Here is a 23922-nt window from a genome sequence, read left to right on the forward strand (position 1 = left end):
CCAGGCTGGAGGTAAAAAAAAAAAAATCATTCAAAAAAAAAAAAAAAGACCCGCTGAATATACTAACAATCTATTAGTAGACAAGAGGTGACAAAATACCACTGGTTTAAAAAAAAAAAAAAAAAAAAAAAAAAAGCTAGCTGAAATATACGGAGAGGTTTCACTATCATTGACGCTTGTGATATAAACTTTTTTGGTCATAGATTAACGTTCTACAATTTTTGAATATCGATAACTGAAATGATAACATAGCAGTTATCAATCAACTCAGTAATTTTAATCAATCTCTCCTGAACTGAAACTTGTATTCCATACAAATCTAAAGAGAATGCTCTTAATCCCTTGCTAGGGACAGTAGTAGTAAATAGAGGATCTGACCGGCTGGAATGATACTTGCTTATCAATACATAGATCTGTGTTATATCAATGTATTAACGGAAATAGCTCACCATGCCGCCACTCCACTTACCAAGTGCATTTATAGTCCTCAGTTGCTGGTTAACTGGTGGGTGTGTTGGCTGCTGGCTCGAAATCTGCGGCGGCAGTTGTGTTTGTGGTTGGTTACAATAAGGCAGCCCCAGTGCATCATAAGCTCGCTTCATAGAACCTGGGTCTATTGGATTAGGACTATTCAACGAAGGTGCATTTTGCTGCCCAGCTGTAGGTGGGCCAATTGGATTCGGAATTCCACTATTAGGAGAACCTAAGATAGCTGTACAAAAGTGAAAAGTTCATTTATTAAAACAAGAAGAATTAGCCAGAAATGTTCAAAGATAGTTTAAGAAGCATTTTGACGCCTCATCAGGGCCTGTAAGCGCTATATAAAATACAACAAACAATGAATCTGCAAATGTGACCTCTATGGATTTCACAGCCTAAGTACAATGAAAGTACAGAAACCAAGGACAAACTCTAAGAGCTTACATAAGGACTTCCATTTCATATAGAACTCCATTTCACATTCCTGCCATTTTTAAGCATGGTAAATAACAAGTGTAAGTTATTATCTAATTTAATGGTATTGTATTTTCTTTAACATTATTATAGCACTTAACTACACCTATTCAGAGCTCTGGAAAGATTGCAATGCTAGCGTGCTACAATGGGTAAGGTGAATGGATTAACCAGTATTGTGTTTGTTTGATCCTATGTGGAGGTGTTTCCTGGTCATAGGTGATGACCACCAAGTTGCCGTTCTCTTGATTTGAGATGTAGCACTTAGAAAGACGGGTGAATTTGTTCAAGAGATAGACATGTAGTTTGTGGTTTTGATATGCTGGTGGTTCTGCAGGTCCTTTTGTGGTATTTCTTATATTCAAAGTCCACTATGTTGGTTACCACATATTGTTGTTCTTTCTGAGATTGTTGTTTATATTTATAGTCCTGAGCAGGCATAGGCAGGAGGGAAAGATGGTCATGAGATCTCCTGGGAGAGATTTTGTTACAATCACCTCTTTGATGGATTTAATTGTGAGTATTGTCAAAATCGGTTTTAGTAGATATTATAGACCTGCAGTGGTAGACCACATTAAAGTCTTCTCTGTGGCTAGCAGTATGTGGCAGATCTCAGTTATTCCATGCCTGTTTAAATGGTGATGGGGGGATGGAGGGACGAGCAGGATATTTAATATAAAACAAATTAATAAAGCCTGTGCAGGCTCTCTCCCCAGCACAGCAACTGTGTTGATAGCCTGAGAGAGCCCTCTGCGCATGTTTGTTTGTCCAGCCCAAGATGGTCGGCTAAACACGCATGCGCTCTGAGGGGAGTGCTCTGTGCACTTCAGTTTGAGGCTGTTATCCTAATGCCCCGCCCGTTTCACCAAGAAGGGATAATAAACCTAGTTCATGTTGAAAGTGTTTCAGCTTTTACTGCGGGAGGGAGGGAGGGGAGGGGGGGTAGTCAGCTCTGGTCAGATTGTTTGCAAACTTAAGCAGGGTGCACTGGCTGAACTGTTGCACATCTGCGGGCTATAAATAGAGCCCGGAACAAGAACTGAAGCTTCAAGCACTATCTCAGGACTATGGGATGGTGCTGTCTGTAAAACAGCCATGTTTTCATTGCTCTTTTTGAGCTGTAAGTGCTCCTGGATGGTTGAAATCATGGCTCACAGTGACTTCTAGAGCTTACTGACTTGTAAAAAGTGGCGACACCTATGAATTTCTTATAGCAAAGCTCTATGACAGTGTGTGGCGCAGTGTCCTATTTTCTTTATATTACTCTGCCTATCATCGTCTTATCGGGCAATCAATTTCAAAGCATTTTGACATCTTACGAAATGAAGTCTTTGTAGTAGTGTGTGGCAAAGAACACTGTTGAATACTGCTAATAGGCCCAGAGGTAATAGGGTGGCAACTCAGTTATTGTCCAATGTGAGCTTTAAGTCATCCCATATGCATAGAAGGGCAGTTACTGTGTCTGTACCGGGTCTGAATCCAGATTGTTGATCTGACAAGCCGATTTCTACAGAAAACTATAATGGCACATTATAAACTGCCCTTTCAAATATTTCAAGTAAGAACGGGCAATTCGATATTGGGCTGCCATTTGCTGGGCTGGATGGAAGAGGTTATTTTTCATGAGGAGTGGCCTAATGAAGGTGGATTTCAACACATGAAGGGAAAACACCTAGGGCCAAGGACTGGTTGAGTACGTTTTTAGCTATCTTGACTGTGCAGATTGGGCAAAGACTATCTTTAAAGATTTTTGCAGGTGCAAGGTAGGAACGTGGTTCTGATGGTCAGCTTGTGATAAAAACATTGTGAAATAAATATTTTTCTGAGGAGAGGGGGTAGAAAATATGTACAGGCAGACAATGGAGTGCACTGGGTCGGAAATGATTAGGCGGAGGTTAAAGGCATCAAAACTGGATGATGGCCGTGGCTGCTGTTGGTTTCTTCTTGTCAAACCAGATATTGAGGGATCCTAAAATATATGTCATGTGGTTCAGAAGATTTGTTATCACAGTATTTAGGAAGATATCTTCAAAGTTTGCATTGATGGTTGGTGGACTATATATTTAGAGGAAGGTGAAGACCATCGTTAGAGTTGTGGTGATATCTTATCAGCAAAGATTTGCAGCTGCTTAATGGATTACTGCCAGCCCTCCAAATGTGGCAACAAGATTTTTGTTGAAGTTGCCATATTCATTTTGTATGGCTTTGTGACATGGAACTGTAGATTTTTCACTGAGCAACATTACTGTAAAGAAGGTGAGGTATGGCGTGATTTTTAAGAGCTGATCAAGTATGTTGAAGCAACTTTTGTTCATGAATGCTGTTCGAACAGCAAGCATTTTATTTGTTGCATCTGCCCTCTTGACTTGATTGTGTGCTTAGAGGAGGTGCGGCCTACAACAGGAGGAGAAGCAGAAGCATAGGGAATGAGGGTTGGAAAGACCAGAGGGTAGTCTAGCTGTGGCCTGAGATGGACATGGAGGATGGGTTCGTGGTCAAAGAAATGAGAGATTTGAGAGCCTGAAGGGAGGGTTTTTTGTGGGAGTGGTTTAGGAATGGTGCTGTATGGTGGTTCGGATGGGGGTGTGGAAGTGTCAGGGGAAAGCACAATCTGGGAACCTAGTGATTGTGTTCTCACCTTCCACTGTAACTTCCTTATACGCAAGTGATACTGTGTGTGTCAGTTGTCTGTGTTGAGTCTCAGTAAGTAGATTGCCACTGGATATGTTGTGTGATTTGGAATTAGTGGTTAGATTACAAGTGGCTAAAGCTAGGTGGTTGCCATGGGTATTGGTATGAGTTATTCAATTCCTGGCGAGGTGTGGGTTACTAAATCTAGGGGTGGTTAACCATGTCCTGTGGAGATTGTAGTGGGTAAAAATGGGTGCTGCTGCCATCAGAATGGTGAGATACTGTTTTAGGAGTGAATTTTCATCCACTGGAATTGGAGGTGGGTTTAACCTGGGATGGCATTCGGACTAGTACATGTATATATAATGCTATTCAAGTTCACAGTAGATGATAGCTGCCTGCAGCTCAGTACTAATGGTCTTCACCCCGTGGATATATGCGTGGGTGGTATTAGTCTCTAGAAGGTAGTTGTAGGTGTTGCTTACACTGGTGAGTGGTTGCTTAGCAGAGGTCTGAAGGAGAAGAGGCAATGTTTTTGTCCTAGGACCTTTCCAGGTCTTAACAGGACGAAACATGGAGCACTGTTAACCAGAAACCCTTTCCCTGGATGCCTGGTATGGACTCCATAAAGGTTCTGCTTAAATAAGAGAAGAAGCCCTAGTGGTCAGATGATGATGTAGGCCAATGAGCACTTCAAGCTTTGGAACAATTGGGAACCCTGGGCACTAGGGCCAATACAAACCCTATGCCTTACAGCTACTAGAAACCCTAAGCCCCAGGAGCAATAGGAACCCTATGGCCTGGAAATTCTGGAAACCTGAAGTCCTGGAGTTAATAGAAACCTTTAGTGGTAGTGACAAATGAGACCCTAAAATCAACGGGATCCCTAAGCCCTGGAACCACTGGGACTTATAAGCCAAAGAACAAATACAAGCTCTAAACCCAACAGAAGCCCAAAGCCCTACAATGAACAGTTACTTACTGTAATTTTAGTTCTTTTCCAGGGGTATCCTCACTAAAGTCATAGGCACCTAATAGTCCCGCCAAAACACAGACCACGGAACCCTTAAAAATACATGTATACGTTTATCAATAAAAAAATGATTTACACTCCCAACAATTGCAGCCTATTAACAGGCTAAGAAGTCCAAATTATTTTCTTTTTTTTAAAAAATTTACTTTTATATAAGCCACCATTGAGTAAAGGTGAATGCAGCAAACATTTTACAAGCTTCCTTTCAAAGGAAAAGAAACGAAGAACAGAATTAGTCAATGGGCTGTAAATAATCCATTCAGCTAAGGCTACGGGTACTGTGCCTTTAAGAACCTCAAAATACCCTCAGTATACCATCATGCCCCACAGGCGACGGGTCGGGTCATTTTTATGTGACTATATAGAAACCTGGGTAAAAATTACTGAGAACTGTAGTATTTCTTGCCCGGGGAGGAGGGAGGGTTACTTATAACTTTGATCACAATAACCCTTGAAGAAAAGTAGGATTACAGTAAGCAACTTGTCCTTCTCTTCTAGGTGATCCTCATCCACAGTCATAAGCACTCAAACAAATAGCAAGCCCATCCCTCAGAGAGCGGACAAGAAATGGAGACAATCCTAATAATCACCCAAATCACCCAAAAAGATTACTCAACGATGCCTGCCTACTTGAGTATCTTCCCTGGAGTCTCAATCTGGGCAATAATGCCCAATAAAAGTATAGACAGAGCTTAAGGAGGAGGCTCTGCAAATCTGTCCAATAGGAACATTCCTAAGAAGGGCTATAGTAGCCATTTTACCTTGAGTAGAGTGAGCTTTTGACCTACCAGGCCAACTGATATGCAAAAATGATGCAAGAAAATATTCATCTTGACACTGATTGCTTTGTAGAAGGGAAATCAGTTCTTACTGTTCCATAATTTATGAAAAGTCTATCTGATTTGCTTTTGTCTCTAGATTTGTCCAAGCAGAACTTCAACACTCTTGAAACATCCAGGGAGTAGAGTTTTCTCGGCCTCAGTTGAAGGATTTGGAAAACAAAATGGGCAAAGACACTGTTTGATTAATGTAGATATCAGACTACTTTAGCAAAAAACCTAGGATGAGTTCTCATTACAACCTTTTTTTGTGAAAAACTGTATATGGTTCATTTTCACACAGAACATGGATTTTGCTTACTCTGAGTGCTAAATTAATTGCAACTTAGAAAAGCTGTTTTCCATGTAATATGCTGGAAAGACACCTTGTAAATAGGTTCAAAAGGAGGCCCCATTAATTTAGATTAAACAATGGTAAGGTCCCATGGGTGAGAGGTAGTTCTTACTGGAGGGAAAAGTAATACCTTATAAGAAATCCTCAATCACAGGATTCTTTTTTTTTTTTTAAATGAAGTTTGTAAGGGAGATTTTCTGTAGGTGGTTATGGCTGCAAGGTGTAAAGTAAAAGACAGGTTATGTATACTAGACTTGGTAGATGAAGCAGCTGAGGTAACCACTTCAACATTAAAATTGAACAGAATTGCCCTGAATACACCAAACACAAAATCTCTTGCACTCTGAAGCATGGGATTTTCTTGTGGAAGGGCACTTGAATTTTCTCAAAATGTTCATACAACCGTATTGTAAGAAATAACAAGCAAAGCACCACGATGAAAGATTGGGATTGAGAATCTGACCTCCCAACTTGTAAATGAGATCCTGTCTTAATAGCACCCTCTTGTGCAGGTGTTGGGAATGGTGAAGAAGGTCCTTGAAAAACCAACTTGCAAGGACACTGCAGCACTAAAAGTCATGCTGGTTTTAGATTTGTACAGCTTGATCAAAACTGCTGGAATAAGATGGATCAGTGGAAAAGCATAGAGAAATGTCTTTGACAAGTTAATGAAAAGGGTGTTCCCCTTCGAACCCAGTTTTGTGAAATCTGTAGACGTAGCCTTAAAATTTTTTGTTTCCTGAATTTTGCGAACATGTCTGTTTGAGGATAGTCCCATTCTTGAAAAAGTTCCTCCAGTACTTCTATTGTTTAGAACCTAGTTGTGGTTGTCTTGAATAGTACGACTGAGGGAATCTGCTTCTGTGTTTTGAACACCTGAAAGGTGTACTGCTGTAAGTATTAGGTTTCTTGCTATGAGCCATTTCCATATGGTCTGAGATTTGAAGGACGGGGCATGGAATGTGTCCGTTTTCGTTTGTTCAGATAATGCATCACTGAAGCATTGTCTGTATGAATTAACAGGTAATTCGTATTTATCAAAGGGAGGAAGGACTTCAATGCTAGATGGACCAACCTGATTTACAGAAGATTGATATGGTAAATCACTTCCTTGCCCGACCATATTCCTTGAGTCTGTAAATGAACCATTTGAGAACCTCATCCTTGAAGGGAAGCATCTGCAACAACAGTTTGGGTTGGAAGCTCCTGATGGAAGGGGATTTCCACTTTTTGATTTGGTCCACCAAGAGACTGAAACGCCAACCACAATAAAGTTAGTTTCTGTTCCTAGATGCTCAAAGGCTGTTTCCACTGATCCACGGGGAAGTATAAATATGGATGAGTTTGCAAGATTGCGCAACATTTCAGGTGGCTAGATGGCACCCTTTCCTCTGACAGACGCATTTTAAGACTTGAGTAGTCAGAACAACACCTAGTTAGTGTATATTTTGATTTGTGTTGACTTGAAGACTAGTCATGAGAACGTGTCCACAATATCTGGAAATGCCTCAGAGTAGTTTCTGAGGATGGACTCTTTAATAGCCAATCGTCTGGGTAGACAAATATCTTTTACTTTCTTTGATGTGCTGCTACGACAGCCATGCATTTCCAAAACATCCTGGGTGCAGACTTTATCCCAAATGGAAGAATTGTGAATTGAAGATGTTTGGAGCCTACTATGAATGGTAAAAATGTTCCATGTTTCTATAGAATTGGATTATTGAAATAGACATCTTGTAGGTCTAAAGCACATATCCAGTCTCCTTGTTTCAGCAGGCGATATACCTGGTTTAATGGTAGCATCCTGAACTTTTTTTTTTTGTTTTTTGTTTTTTAAAATTTAAATGTGTTGAGTTCTTAGGTCTAGTATGGAACTGAATTCTTATTTTGGTCCTTACTTCCAAACCAGAAGGTATCGAGAGTTAACACACCACTCTTTTTTGATAGAGTGGAACTTCCTTCACAGCATTCTTTGGCATTAATGTGCTGATTTCCTTCTGCCTCAGATCTATTTGATATTCATGGTGGTATTGAAAGAGGTGTTATACTATTACGAATATGATAATAAGCTGCATATTTAGAACAGCAGAACTTCAGAATGCAGAGGACTAAGGCCGTCCACACCATCAGAAACTGACAGCCAAATTTTTGGCTAGCTCACAGTGCCTTACCTGAACCCCTGAACCTATAGTGGTGGAAAGTGATCATGGAAACAGATCATACTCTTTTGTTGTAGTTATCACAAATGCCCAGACGAAGACAAAAGATACACAAACTGAGTTTTTAATATAATTATTGAAACCAACGTAATCTTGCATAAAGTGATAGGCTGATAGAGGTAGCTGTAGCAGAGCAGCTTAGGCTGAACTAGGAGCCATGCAAAGCTCCTGCAATACCACTATAGTTATACAGTACTTATACCCAACAAAAGACAATACTCAGTGTAACCAAAAATAAAGGTACTTTATTTTAGTGACACCAGGCCAAAAATATCTTAGAGGCAATACTCCTTCTGGAGCTAAGTATTATACACAATATATACACTAGACACCAAAATAAGGTAAGTAAATACTCATAGGATAGTTCAAACAATAGAAAATACCATAGAATGTAATAGTAAGAAATAGGTCTAGGGGCAACACAAACCATATACTAAGAAAGTGGAATGCAAATCACGAATTCCCCCCTAGACAAGTGTAGTGTGTAGAGAATCGCTAGGAGTGTAAGAAAACCACAAAGGTGAGTAAAATACCCCACCCCAGAGCCCAGGAAAGTATGAGTAAAGTACTGCAAGTTTCCTTAGGACCCAATACAAGTCGTTATTAGAGTTACTGAAAGAACCAAGCAAGACTGCAAGCAACAAATGGTAGATTCCTGGACCTGAGGACCTGTGAAGAGAGGAGACCAAGTCCAGAAGGCGCAGAAGATTCCAGGAAGGACAGGAGCCCCTGCCAACCTAGAGGATGGTGCAAAAGAGGATTCTCCGGTAGGAAAGAAGTCTGCAGAAGAGTACCAAAGAAGATGGCTGCAGATTCCTGTGTGTTGCAAAGGATGTCCCCATGGAGATGTTGGATGTAGGTGAGTTGCAGCGCTGGATACGTCCAACAAGCCTTGGTTCAAGTAATGTCATGGATTGCATCAAAATGGCGCTGCCTGGACCCAGGAGGGACCTGGGGGCCTCAACTTGGACTGAGGAGGCAGAGGGGGCGCCAAACACTGGAGTGAACCCACAGATGACAGGCAGCACCCATGGAGGTCCCAGGACACTGGGGCAAAGAAGGGGCAAATTGTGGTTGCTGCAGCACTACAAAAGAAGGTCCCACGCCATCGAACAACTAAGCGAGTTGATCGTCGCAGGATAGAGTGATGGGGACCTGGGCACCACCCCGGGGGTGGTGGACAGAGGAGTGGTCACTCCCCTTTCCTTTGTCCAGTTTCGTGCCAGAGCAGGGACTGGGGGTCCTTGAACTGGTGTAGACTGGCTTATGCAAGGAAGGCACTATCTGTGCCCTACAAAGCATTTCCAGAGGCTCTGGGAGGCTACCCCTCCCAAGCCTGTAACACCTATTTCGAAAGGGAGGGTTGTAACACCCTCCTCCCAAAGGAAATGCTTTGTTCTGCCTTCCTGGGACTGAGCTGCTCAGACCCCAGGAGGGCAGAACCCTGTCTGTGAGGTGGCAGCAGCTGTAGCTGCAGTGCAAGCCTCAGAGAGCTGGTTTGGCAGTACTAGAGGTTCACGGTGGAGCCCCCAGGACGCATGGAATTGGCTCCCCAATACCAGATTTGCAATGGGGGACAATTCCATGATCTTAGACACCTTACATGGCCATATTCGGAGTTACCATTGTGAAGCTACATATAGGTATTGACCTCTATGTAGTGCACGCATGTAATGGCGCCCCCGCACTCACAAAGTCCAGGGATTTGGCCCTGGACAGCGTGAGGGTACCTTTGCTAGTGCAAGGGTGCCCTCAAACTTAGTAACTTTGCACATAGCATCAGTAAATGAAGGTTAGACATATAGGTGACATAAGTTACTTAAGTGCAGTGAAAATGCAGTGTGTGCACTATTTCACGCAGGCTGCAGTGGAAGTCCTGTGAAAGGATTTGTCTGAGCTCCTCATGGGTGGCAAAAGAAATGCTGCAGCCCATAAGGATTTCCTGGAACCCCAATGCCCTGGGTGCCTAGGTACCATATACTAGGGACTTATAAGGGGGGGTCCAGTGTGCCAATTGGAATTGGCAAATTAAGTCACTAGCCTATAGTGACTAATTTGCAATCAGAGAGCATAAGCAGTGAGGTTCTGGTTAGCAGAGCCTCAGTGACACAGTTAAGCACTATTGACAACACACACATAAGGCCACAAACTATGAGCACTAGGGTCCTGGCCAGCAGGATCCCAGTGAGACCGGCAAAAACATACTGATATACAGGTAAAAATGGGGATAATATGCCAAGAAAGATGGTACTTTCCTACAATGTCATGCAAAGAATAGCTAAACAAGCAACTCGTACCACATATTCCTAGAATATCAAGCGTGAAAAGTGTGTAAAACGTCATTGCTAAAAGCTATGCAGCTAAAACGCATGCAATATGAAATATAAAATGAAGCTAAAAAACAGGGGGAAGCAACTCAGGTCCAAAAGGTCCTTACGACAGAGAAGGGGAATCTGAAACACAGGGAATACCCATTCGGCACAATATGGAGTCCCATTTGTCGTTGGATATTCGGAACGATTCGTGGACATAATTGCTTATACTTCCTTCTACTGGAGTAGGGGACAGACGGTGGAAGGAGGTACTCGATTTGCTGGAGGTTTTCCTGCGGACGCAGTTTGTGGCTGTCAGAGACCTTCTTTCCCTTTGGAAGATTTTATGTATTGGTAAGGTTGCCTTGGTTGCTGCTGCTGTTTAGGGGTTTGAACCTCTGAGGAAATTAACGCTTGTCATAAGGCCTGCATTGCCTTATGAACTCCTTTCTCATCTACAGGCCAACTGCTTTTAAAGGGTCAATTTTCATTTGTGACATTTTGCAAGGCAGCCGAATAATGTTGAGCCTAAGAATAGTAATTAAGCAATCCTCTCCTGCGTTTCCTGTTTTAGGCCAGTCAGTCTCAACCAAGAGTTGCCGCTTGTGCAGATGCCATGGCTGTACCCATGCACTGTCAAGACAGATGCATCTGCTGCTGAACAACGATTTGAGACTAGCATTTCTTCATTAAGGACCTCTTAGAAGTCTTGTCTACCTTCCTTGGTTAGTTTGTCAGTGTATTTTTGTAAAGAGTCCAAAAGGGAACAATCATATCTTCAAGAGCTGTCACACTTGCTGCCTTCAAAATTGTTGCAGATGTTCCACACATTTGTCTGCCCAGTGAGTCCATCCTTTTGCTCTCTGTCTAGTGAGGCAGTAGAAGTAGGAGCAATTGTATGTGACTTTTTCAGCTGCAGCTACAATCACTGAATATGGTGTTCGATCTTGCTCTTAAAAAAAAAAAAAAAAAGTCCTGATCTGGTGGTTATTCCACTAGTCTGGAAGAAACATACCTAATTGATGCAGTCGTCGAGAAGAACCACACTGCAGGCTCCAAAAGACCGGAGAACAAGGACAACAGAGGTTTGGATGAGGTTCTTTGGTGTAAACTCTCAAATATGACTGAAGTCAAGTAGTTGTTGAGGACATTGTGATGTTCAATTTTGTAGCACCTCTCACTACTACATCGTTGAAGGTGAAGAAATCATTTACTGGAGATACTCTGGTTGGAGAAGTTCCCATTAGAGTTGTGGAGTAATACTGTAAAGAAGATCTTGAGGTAGTTTAAGATGAATATCTCCTATGGTGAGATTGAAACCTTGCCGATTTTCTATCTGTTCATCTTGAATGGGAAGAGGCAGATCTTTCAGTAAACAGTATTCTAGAACTTCTTCTAGATCTAGAGCTTATTTGATGAATTCCCCTGACTGATCTCTATCTTCTTGGAGGAAATGTCTGTCTGACTGGAGACGGAGCAGAACTGGCTTCTCCTAAGAGTCTTGGAGATGAGACTGGCCCAGGAGGCAGTGAGACAGAACAGGCTGTCTCCAGCGTGTTTCCTGAGGGTGAATATGTTCAAGAGTAATCCAAACCAGGAGTATACCTTCTCTGCATACTTAAGATTTGCACCCATCTTGGAGACAAGTGGACTGATGGAGATCTAGAACTCAACACTAAGTCCTTAACATCGAAGGAGGACTCTACATTGAAGAAGATACTTTGCAACAGGCGGTGGCATCTTTGACATCAATGGTGGATGTTTCAATGTCTACCATGGTGGTGTTTTGAATATTGACAGAAGTAAGTCTTAATGTCGACGGGAGTTGCTTTGCTGTTGGAGGTGGTGTCTGACGTCAACGGACTCCTTGGCGTCGATCTTGGTGATGTCGACAATGGGGTTCTCGACATAAATACATGTCTTCACGCCAATAAGACTAAGTGATGCTGAATGGCACCTCAACATAGACTTTGATGGAGTACCTGCCGAAGTTGAACAGGGAGACAGGTTTCTAAACCTCATGTTCCTAGATGCCATACTCCTAAACATCGATTCAGACCTGATCTCTACCCTTGATGCTTTCTCTCCTTAGATCTGCCTAAAGGGGAAACCTGGGAGCTGGAGGAAAGCATTCTGGTGGTAGACTGATCTTCACCACAGCTACTTGGGGAACCAGCAGTTTTTCCCCTGTGGTGTTTCTTCCTGTTTCTTGCAGCTGCAGTCTACACAGTCTGATTTATTTTCTCTCTCAATTTTCTATTGGAGAGTGTTTTACAGTGTCTGCATGAAAAGTGAAGGCATTCTGACAGAAAAATTACCACTTTCGGTCAGGAAAGACATGCTAAATTATTCTAATCCTAAAAGGTTTAAGTTAAAACCTGAAAACATGTTTTAATAAATCTTGCCTCAATGTTTGCCAAAAGAAGCATAGCTCAGTGACCCAGGATCCGGAAAAATGTACTCACCTAGCTGTAACCTATGGAGCATGATGGGATAGTGAGGGTAGAGTGAGGTTCTTAATGGCACAGTGCTAGTTGCATTAGCTGAATGCATTACTTACAGCCTACTGGCTAATTCTATCCTTCATTTATTTATTTTCCTTTTAAAGAAAGCTTGTGAAAGATTTGCTTTATTCACCTTTACTCTATGGTGACATACGAAAATATATATATTTTTTAAACTGAAAATACAATTTAGACTTCTGAGCCTGTTAATGGGCTGCAATCACTGTCAATTGATGTATGTATTCAGATATGTATTTTAAGTGCTCCCAGCGCGTGGGCAGGACTAATCAGTGCTTTTGACAGATGAGGATCCCCTGGAAGAGAACCAGATCTCTACACCCTGATCCAATGGGATACCAAACTGCTAATACCAAAATAAACCCTAAGCCCTAGGACAAATTTAAACTCTAAAGGGAGGTACTCATGATAGCGGGAGTGCAGCTTCTGTCATATAAATTAAATAAAAATGTTTTACGCTGTGCTGAGCCCACTTTCGTACAAAATGAAACTGTAAGACTGTTAACTGAGTAGCGGTTGAGGTAATCTAATAAGGATGCACACATAGATTGACATAACTGTTTCAACGATTGCCACCAGAAAAAACATGTTAGCTGTATTATCAAAATACTGCGCTAGTTAAAATGAGACAGACTGAGGGCTCAGAGAAGACTTCTACAGCTAGCAGAATAATTACTGTAGAATTAATGTATATTCAAAACATCCAACAAAACTGATCGAGTCCTGTTCTCAAATTACAACTGGCTTATGTTCATGAATGTTTTCTTTTTAAATGTAAAACTATGAAACTGTTCTATCATAGGAGCATTTCTCCATGTCAGAGGTAAGAGGTCTGAGAAAAAGTTTACAGAGACTGATTGGTTGAGATACAGCACTATGTTTTATCAGAGTGTTCATTAACTCACTTATCATCACAATGTCCTGGCAAACTAAATTGCACAGTAGGTCTCACCAAGTCAAAGTGGAAAGAACTCATTTACAGAAGTGCTGCCAATTAATAAAACAGGTTCCTAGATCACAAAAATTAAAGGTCAAACACATGGGATTAAAAAGATCATCAAGAACCACAAACATCAAATTCAAATTAACAGCAGTGGTACTTTTGGTAGGAGTAAAGGTAGGTAGGAGTAAGTATCATTTTAGATAATAGTATAAATTACTCTCTAATCTCAACATTATGGCCGTTTTGTGAGACAAGGCAATGCCATCTCAGAAAGCAGCATAGGGTGAGTAGTGGGATCAAAAGACTGGGAAGTTGGGGTTTTTAGTAACTTTTAAGAGTCCTTTAAATCTACAAAAGAAAACAGTTGCTGCTTTGTAATCTATCATGCTAATCTCTTTTGACTTAATATCTGGGAGTAATCCTAGATGGTGACACTAGCGAGCCATTAAGTTGTAATTACTGCTCAGGCACTATTCAAATTTGATCTGATATTGAGATGTAAAATAATGGCTCCACTGGTGAAACATTTCATTGATTTTTCATTTAATGAGAATCAATTGGCATGGCCTGTTTCAGATGTCATCCAAAAAAATCAGAGAGAGGGGAATACTGAAAAGATACTGTTATAAAGAGGCAGTTATGATTCTTAAGTTGGACACTATCAATTTTGAACAATTTAAGATGTTTGAATGTCAAAATATTTGATCAGCATATAGTCAGCATATAGTCAGGAGGCTGTAAGAAAAGGTCATTTTTCAGACTTGTGTTGCACTATATTTCTAAACAAGACCATATTAACAGGTCTCATTTAGATGCAACATCTTTTGTTCAACACCCTCTTTTTTTCAACCTAACAATTTGCTGATCTATTTATTGATATAAGACACACTTATACAATTAAATGAATGCTAAATACAATCTCTGCAAATATGATAAAGAAGACTGCATGTCATTATATACAGTAAACCCTTGCTAGGTTTGTGAATAGGAATGTCAGACGTGCTACACCACATACCCTTGAATAATGGTCTACATTAGATAATGTTAATAGTAATGAGCCTTTAATACAATATGCTCTTTCTACCCAAAAAGTTAATATCTACATAAGCTTTATTGCTGTAATGTAATTGACATCATCCAGTGACCTTTATATTAACCCAATTAATCACTTTAAATTAATCAGAACTGTCCTTAGGAGATCAGCAAAGAAGTAATTCGCCCCAAAATTATAGAAACTATCCAATTAGCCATATGCTGATAGAAAGTTATTCAACACCACAAGATGCGCTCTAAGGACATTAACAACAAAGTAACCACAGAATCTATGCGCTCTTTAAGTCAGAAGCATGCATGAACATATACATCAAAACAAAATCCCCCTGGAGACACACAACTACAAATCCCATGAGATTATGGAAGCTGGATGCACACACAAGTATGCCGGAACCCACATAAAGTACTATTAAACAACTACAAACGGTCAACCAAACTTCCCCCTTCAGGACAAAGGCAACTAGTAAAGATTACCCACTGGCTGCTACAGATAAAGAAGGAAACCAAGAGACCCTATGGAATAACTCCGGTTTACTCCCAGAAACCACAGAAATTTGGCACACCTTCAAAAGGTTTTTTTAAGTAGTGCATGCTGCCATGATTTAAAGATACAGCTGGTGTTTCAGAAATTGGACTTATATGAAAACTATGATACAGGATTAGAAGTGAGAGCAATTTAACTGCAAACTTTGATTCAGTTTAATAACCAAATATTTCATTTTTGTACACATCCATATTGGCAATGCTTTGGTTAATTTCGTCCATAGTTTTTGTAACTGTAATACATGAACCAGAATATAGTTGCTTTATTTTTACAATCATCTGGGAAACAAATAACCTTGATAGTACTATCTCTCACGGGTTACTCATTTTAAAAATATACACATTGATTTACAAAAACATGTTCATATATATGGTTGACACACATTAAATCATTCATTTGTTTACAAACCAAAGCGAATCAAGCAAAACTGGTCTTTATATATGTAATTGGGGTCTTCCTTACTTTGCTTTATAAGAATCCACACCCAAGCTGTATTAAATTCTTGTTGAAAGTAGCAGCACAACTTTCCCCAGCCTTTCAGGTTTCAGCCTATTTGGCCATGCTGTCCCTATTTTATCAGCCTTCCTTTAAAACAAGGTTTGTGAAAACTTTCACAGCAAAAGATTTCTAGCGACTTTTTATGGCTTTAATTAACTTTCTTTTTTAAATTTAGGGCTGAAAAATGGCTGATACAGCATCTCCTACACTGTCCCAAAACGTTCCTTTTCTTATAGAAAGTTTATTGAGAAAAAAAACTCTCTCTCTCTCTCTCTCTCTCTCTCTCTCTCTCTCTCTCTCAGCATGTGGTTGGGACAATTCACTGTTTCAGACTAATGAAGCTCATCAAGGAGAACGGAGGTGAAAAGCACTAGCAAAACTCGAATGGTAAACACTGAAGACTACTAGTAATAAAAGCCATGAAAAGGCTTACCAATACTAACCAAGCTGTACCAATGGTGTCATCAACAACTGTATATAATGGGGAAAAAAGGATAATGTTACTTACCCTTAATACATCTGTTCGTGGTTCGTAGTGCTGTAGTTTCAACTGCACAGCATACTCCTGCCATTTAGTATTGGGTCCGGAGTGGTGCAAGTAGTTTTGTCTGCAAAGAAGTGTTTGAAGTCACAAGATCAAGTGACTCTTCCTCTTGGTGGTACTGCGCATGGGCATAGACTCCTTCGTTAGATTTTTTCACGCAGTTTTGTGAGAAAGGAGTGGAAGGAATTCATGGGACAAGAGATGCTGATGTGAAGTGTGAAGTGTGAACACATGGGTACAATATATATACATATACACACACACACACACACACACACACACAAAATGTCACTACAACACCCAAAGGCTTCCGGGGAGGAGGGAGGGCGCATGTTAATCTATAGCAATACATGCTACAAACAGATGCCTTAGAGGGTAAGTAACATTATCCATTCAATGGCATGTGTGGCTGTAGATACAGTATATGCAATGCATATACTATAAAACAGTCCCTCCTCATATGCGGTGCCTGTGGGAGTTGAAGTTATTTGGAAAAGAGTAAGTAGCACTGCCTGACCTACACTGGCTTGTTGGTGCGATAAAACATCTACACAGTAGTGTTTTCAGAAGGTGTGTGGTGTGGACCATGTAGCTGCCTTACAAATATCAGCTATGGGAATGTTTTCTAGGAAGGCCATAGTAGCTCCCTTTTTACGACTGGAGTGTGCTCTAAGAGAAACAGGTAAAGGTCTTTTGACCTTAATGTAACAAGTCTGAATACATCTGACTAGCCACCTGGCAATGCCCGATTTGGATATTAGGTTACCTTTATGAGGTGGTGAAAACGCAAAGATTTGTTTAGTTTTCCAAGTTCTGTCAATGTCGTACATAGGTGATCCTTTAACATCTAGGGGGAGAAGAGCTCTTTTTACAACAGAGTCTGGATGTGAGATGAAAACTGATAGCTCAATACATTGATTGAGGTGAAACTGGGAAACCACCTTAGGCAAAAATTTAGGATTAGTTCTTAGAACCACTATCTCTATGAATTTGGAAGAAAGGGTTATTCTAAGGGAAATGCCTGGAGCTCACTAACACATCTGAGTGAAGTGATGTCAGCTAGGAAAGCCACCTTCCATGAAAGAAATTGAAGTGGCTCAAACGGGGGACCCATGAGAATTGTGAGTACAATGTTAAGGTTCCACAAGGGAGCTAGGGGCATCCTAGGTGGAATGACACGTTTGAGTCCTTCCATGAAAGCATTTATGACTGGCATTCTGAATATATAAATACGTCGTCTGTTTTGGAGATATGCAGCTATCACTGCAAGATGTAGTCAAATTGAAGTATAGGTGAGATTATCATTTCTGGAGGTGGAGCAGATAGACATTTTCTGGTACTGTGGCTTTTACAGGATTAATTTGTTTAGGTTGGCAGTAGCAAACAAAACATTTCCAGTCTGTACCACAACAGGCTCGAGTGGTAGGTCTCCAGGCTTCCTTAACAATGTCCTTACCTTTCGCAGGCAAGTCTAGATAGCCAAACTCTATGACCTCAGGAGCCATATTGCAAGGTTGAGTGACTTGGGGTCTGGGTGCCTGATTTGTCCTCGAATCTGGGTGAGAAGGTCCGTGCAGTTGGGGAGGTTCTCGCTGGGACTGAAAGGTCCAGGAATGTGGCGAACCAAGGCTGGTGTGCCCAGGTGTGAGCCACAAGGATCATGGTTAGAGAGGTTTGCCTGAGTTTCTGAACCAGAAAGGGAATGAGAGGGAGAGATGGACAAGCATAGGCAAATATCCCTGACCAACTCATCCACAGAGCGTTGCCCTTGGATAGTGGGTGTTGGTACCTGGAGGCAAAGCTTGGGCATTCTGCGTTTTCTGCTGTGGCAAAAAGATCTATGTGAGAAGTCTCCCACTTTCTGAAGTATGTGGAGCACCTGCGGGTGGAGTTCCCACTAGTGGACTTGTTCCTGTATTCTGTTCAGCAGGTCTGCAAAGTAATTGTCCTTTCCCAGCAGATATTATGCCGTTATTGAAGGGCCTAATTCCATATGGTCTGAGACAGGTGTGATAGTTGTGAAGATCGTGTCTCTCCCCTCCCATTCCTTCTTTAGCTGTCATGTTGTCTGTTTGAACTTAGACAACCTTGTGAGACCGGTGAGGAAGGAAAGCCTTCAGGCTAGAAATATTGCCTGACATTCCACGTAGTTGATGTGTTTGGCATCCCAGAGACACCTTGCACCGGCAAATCTTGGAGGTGAGCACACCGACCCATCTGTGATTCTTCTGTGGTCGATGTGAAGAACAGTGTCTGGAAAGGGTCTAGAAAGGGTCTACAAAAGGCCACCCCTCCAGGAGTTGTTGGTGTTCCACCATTGCCAAAAACGGCGAGTATGGTGGTCTAACAACACTAGATCTTCCAGATGACTCTGTGAGTGAGACCACTGACGAGACAGACACTGCTGTAGGGGACATGTGTAATCTGGCATGGGGCACTATGGTGATGCAAGAAGCCATCATCCCCAGCAGACGCATAAGAAAACCAATTACTTACCTGTAACTACAGTTATCCAGTATTGGTATCTTTCATAAATTCACATGCTTGAATCATCCCCGTCATCGAAGTGGGAGTCCCACGGTACATAAAATAGCAATTATCAACAAATATTTGTTTTTTTTTCTATGGCTATAATGAAGACACCAGCCACTCATATAGCCTATCCAAGTCCTGTTGTCAAAAGGACCAAAACCTGCCTGCTGGCCAATCAGGCACCAACACTCTCCAGAGAAGCTCCTTCCCCCAGATTTTCTAGCACAAGTGTGAAAAGATTATGACCTGAGAGGAAATGCGAGCGTCTAAGGGGAGGAGGGTGGGTTGCATGTGAATTTATGAACGATACCAATACTGGATAACTGTAGTTACAGGTAAGTAACTTGTTTTCTTATCCAGTATTGGATCATTCATAAATTCACATGCTTGAATCTGAATAGCCAGCAGTACTGTCGATAAGCGTTATACTCTTAGTGGATGGAGGGTGCGAGTATAGACATCCTCTAAAACATATTATCAAATAGCTAACTCATAAATCTTGTATTATGAACTTAAACAAATATACAAAAATATATGGAAAATGACACTTACCCAGTGTACATCTGTTCGTGGCATGAGACGCTGCAGATTCACATGTTGTGCATTATCCTGCCATCTAGTGTTGGGCTCGGAGTGTTACAAGTTGTTTTTCTTCGAAGAAGTCTTTTCGAGTCACGAGACCGAGTGGCTCCTCCCTTTCGGCTCCATTGCGCATGGGCGTCGACTCCATCTTAGATTGTTTTCCCCACAGAGGGTGAGGTAGGAGTTGTGAATGTACTAAATGTGCCCATGCAATGGAGTAGGTATGTATGTACATAATGTGTATTAAAATAATATCTATTTACAAATTTTCAATTTTCATCCAGCTCATAACGGCTACAGGCTCCCGGGGAGGTGGGAGGGCGCATGTGAATCTGCAGCGTCTCATGCCACGAACAGATGTACACTGGCTAAGTGACATTTTCCGTTCGGTGCACGTGTAGCTGCAGATACACATGCTGTGCATAGACTAATAAGCAGTAATCTCCCCAAAAAAGTGGTGGCTTAGCCTGTAGGAGTTGAAGTTGTCTGAAATAATGTTCTTAATACAGCCTGTCCTACTGTGGCTTGTTGTGTTGTTAACACATCTACACAGTAATGCTTCGTGAATGTATGAGGCGTAGACCAGGTGGCTGCCTTACAAATTTCTGTCATAGGTATATTCCCCAGAAAAGCCATTGTGGCACCTTTTTTCCTCGTGGAATGTGCTCTTGGTGTAATGGGTAGATTTGGAAGGCTACGAACAATTGTTTTGTTTTACGAAATTGTTTTGTTCTGTCAATGTAATACATTAGTGCTCTTTTTGTGTCTAATGTATGTAAGGCTCTTTCGGCTACTGAGTCTGGTTGTGGAAAGAAGACTGGGATTTCCACTGTTTGGTTTAGGTGGAATGGTGATATGACCTTTGGTAGGAATTTGGGATTTGTACGGAGATCCACTTTATGTTTATGTATTTGTATAAAGGGTTCTTGTATAGTAAATGCTTGTATCTCACTTACTCTTCTAAGTGATGTGATAGCTACTAGAAAAGCTACTTTCCAAGTTAAGTAGTGCATGGGTTCAAACGGCGGTCCCATGAGTCGTGTTAATACAATATTAAGGTTCCACAAAGGTACTGGTGGTTTTCTCTGGGTATGATTCTTTTTAATCCCTCCATAAATGCTTTGATGACTGGGATTCTAAAAAGCGATGTTGAATGTGTAATCTGCAGATAGGCAGATATTGCTGTGAGATGTATTTTAATTGAAGAGAATGCTAGTTTAGACTTTTGTAAGTGTAATAAGTAGGTTACAATGTCCTTTGCGGAAGCATGTAGTGGTTGAATTTGATTAGTGTGGCAGTAATAAACAAATCTTTCCATTTGTTTGCGTAACAATGTCTTGTAGTAGGTTTTCTCGCTTGTTTAATGACCTCCATACATTCTTGTGTAAGGTCTAAGTGTCCAAATTCTAAGACTTCAGGAGCCAGATTGCTAGATTAAGCGATGCTGGATTCGGGTGCCTGATCTGTTGTTTTTGTTGAGTTAACAGATCTGGCCTGTTTGGTAATTTGATGTGAGGTACTACAGATAGGTCCAGCAGTGTTGTGTACCACGGTTTGAGTCTGTTTTGACTCAGTTTGTTGACCAGATAAGGAATGAGTGGGAAAGGGGGAAAAGCGTAAGCAAATATCCCTGACCAACTGATCCATAACACATTGCCCTTGGATTGAGGGTGTGGGTACCTGGACGCAGAGTTTTGGCATTTTGCGTTTCCTTTTGTTGCGAATAGGTCTATTTTTGGTGTTCCCCAGCGTAGGAAGTAATCCTGTAGGATCTGGGGATGAATTTCCCATTCGTGTGTTTGCTGGTGATCTCGACTGAGATTATCGGCCAACTGGTTCTGAATGCCTGGGATGTATTGTGCTATTAGGCAAATGTGATTGTGAATTGCCAAATGACAAATTTTTTGGGCTAAGAGACAGTTGTGACGAGTGTGTCCCTCCTTGTTTGTTGAGATAATATATTGTTGTCATGTTGTCGATTTTGACAAGAATGTGTTTGTGGGCTATTAGTGGTTGAAATGCTTTTAATGCTAGAAACACTGCCAACAGTTCTAAATGATTTATGTGGAGTTGTTGTTGTTGATTGTCCCATTGTCCCTGTATGCTGTGCTTGTGGAGGTGTGCTCCCCACCCCATCATGGAAGCATCTGTTGTGATCACATCTTGAGGCACTGGGTCCTGGAATGGCCGCCCTTGGTTTAAATTTATAGGGTTCCACCATTGAAGCGAGAAGTGTCTCTGGCGGTCTATCAACACTAGATCTTGGAGTTGACCCTGTGCTTGTGTCCATTGTTTTGCTAGGCACTGTTGTAAGGGCTGCATGTGTAATCTCACGTTTGGGACAATGGCTATGCATGAAGACATCATGCCTAGAAGTTTCATTACAAACCTTACTAGGTAGTGTTGGTTTGGCTGTATGCTTGATGTTATATTTTGGAACGCTTGGACCCTTTGTGGACTTGGAGTGGCAATCGCTTTTTGTGTGTTGAGTGTTGCTCCAAAGTATTGTTGTATTTGGGATGGCTGCAGATGTGATTTCTGGTCATTTATAGAAAACCCTAGTTTGTGTAGAGTTTCTATAACGTATTGCGTGTGAACAAGACACTGTTGTTGAGTGCTAGTTTTTATTAGCAAGTCGTCTAAGTATGGGAATACGTGCATGTGCTGTCTCCTTATGTGAGCGGCTACTACTGCAAGGCATTTCTTGAATACCCTTGGGGCTGTTGTTATCCCGAACGGTAACACTTTGAATTGATAGTGTACGCCGTATATTACAAACCTTAAGTATTTTCTGTGAGAAGGATGGATGGGTATGTGAAAGTAGGCATCCTTGAGATCTAACGTTGACATGTAGTCCTCCTTTTTTAGTAAGGGGACCACGTCTTCAAGTGTTACCATGTGGAAGTGATCCGATTTGATGAAGAGATTCAGTGTTCTGAGGTCTAATATAGGTCTTAACGTTTTGTCCTTCTTTGGAATTAGGAAGTATAGTGAGTAGACGCCTGTTCCTTTCTGATGGTTGGGTACTAGCTCAATTGCTTGTTTTTTTAATAATGCTCGGACCTCTAGTTGTAATAGGTCTAAGTGTTGCTTAGACATATTGTGTGCCCTTGGGGGCACATCTGGCAGGAAATTTGTGAATTCTATGCAATAACCATGTTGGATAATGGCTAGGACCTATGCGTCCGTAGTAATGTGTGTCCAGTTTTGACAGTATGCGGTAAGTCTCCCCCCCACTGGTGTTAAGTGTTGGGGTTTTGTTACATTGAAGTCACTGTTTGGTTTGGCTTGTTTTAGGTGCCTGGAACTTTCCCCTTCCTCTTGGGAATTGTCCACCTTTATATGAGCCACAAAACCCTCCCCTCTGGTATTGTGCCTGATAGGTGGGTCTGGTTTGCGAGGTGGAAGGCTCTGGTGTTTGCATTCGAAACCCCCCTCTAAATTGTGGCTTTCTAAATGTTCCTCTGCCCTGTGGGGAGTAGAGCGCGCCCATGGCTTTGCCCGTGTCCATGTCCTTCTTTAATTTTTCAATAGCTGTGTCCACTTCCGGCCCAAACAACTGTTCCTGGTTAAAAGGCATGTTCAACAATGCTTGTTGGATTTCTGGCATGAATCCAGAGCTTCATAACCATGCATGCCTGCGAATGGTTACCGCAGTGTTCACCGTTCGTGCTGCCATGTCTGCCGAGTCTAATGCGGACCTTATTTGGTTGTTGGATATTGCTTGTCCTTCCTCCACAACCTGCTGGGCACGTTTCTGGTGTTCTTTTGGCAAGTGTTGTATAATGTGTTGCATCTCGTCCCAGTGTGCCCTGTCATAGCGAGCAAGTAGGGCTTGTGAGTTTGCGATCCGCCATTGATTGGCTGCCTGTGCTGCCACTCGTTTGCCCGCTGCGTCAAACTTGCTACTCTCTTTGTCAGGCGGTGGAGCGCCTCCAGACGATTGAAAGTTTGCCCTCTTTCTTGCTGCTCCTACAACCACCGAGTCTGGTGTAAGTTGCTGTGTTATAAATACAGGATCCGTTGGGGGAGGCTTGTATTTTTTCTCCACACTAGGCGTGATAGCACTTCCTTTGACTGGCTCCTGGAATACCTGTTTTGCATGTTTGAGCATGCCCAGGAGCATTGGCAGACTCTGGTAGGAAGTGTGGGTGGATGCCAAGGTGTTGAACAGGAAATCGTCCTCTAATGGCTCAGAGTGCATTGCTACATTGTGGAACGTAGCTGCCCTTGATAGTACCTGGGTATATGCAGTACTGTCCTCTGGAGGTGACGGCTTTGTTGGGTAACAGTCTGGACTGTTGTCTGATACTGGTGCATCATACAAGTCCCATGCATCAGGATCATCCTGCGTCATCCCTGTATGTGTAGCTGAATGCATA

General features: G+C 41.7%; 1 protein-coding gene across 1 annotated transcript in view; it reads right to left on the reverse strand.

Moving 5' to 3' along the window:
• Window positions 1–23922, reverse strand: part of CREBBP (CREB binding protein) — a 1321122-nt gene that overhangs the window by 1074277 nt on the left and 222923 nt on the right. Inside the window, exon 6 of the mRNA XM_069210450.1 lies at window positions 470–712. Coding sequence (XP_069066551.1) covers window positions 470–712 — 243 coding nt within the window. The remainder of the gene's footprint in view (window positions 1–469; window positions 713–23922) is intronic.

The sequence above is a fragment of the Pleurodeles waltl genome, chromosome 10 (genome assembly GCF_031143425.1).
Source record: "Pleurodeles waltl isolate 20211129_DDA chromosome 10, aPleWal1.hap1.20221129, whole genome shotgun sequence".
NCBI classification, from domain to species: Eukaryota; Metazoa; Chordata; class Amphibia; order Caudata; family Salamandridae; genus Pleurodeles; species Pleurodeles waltl.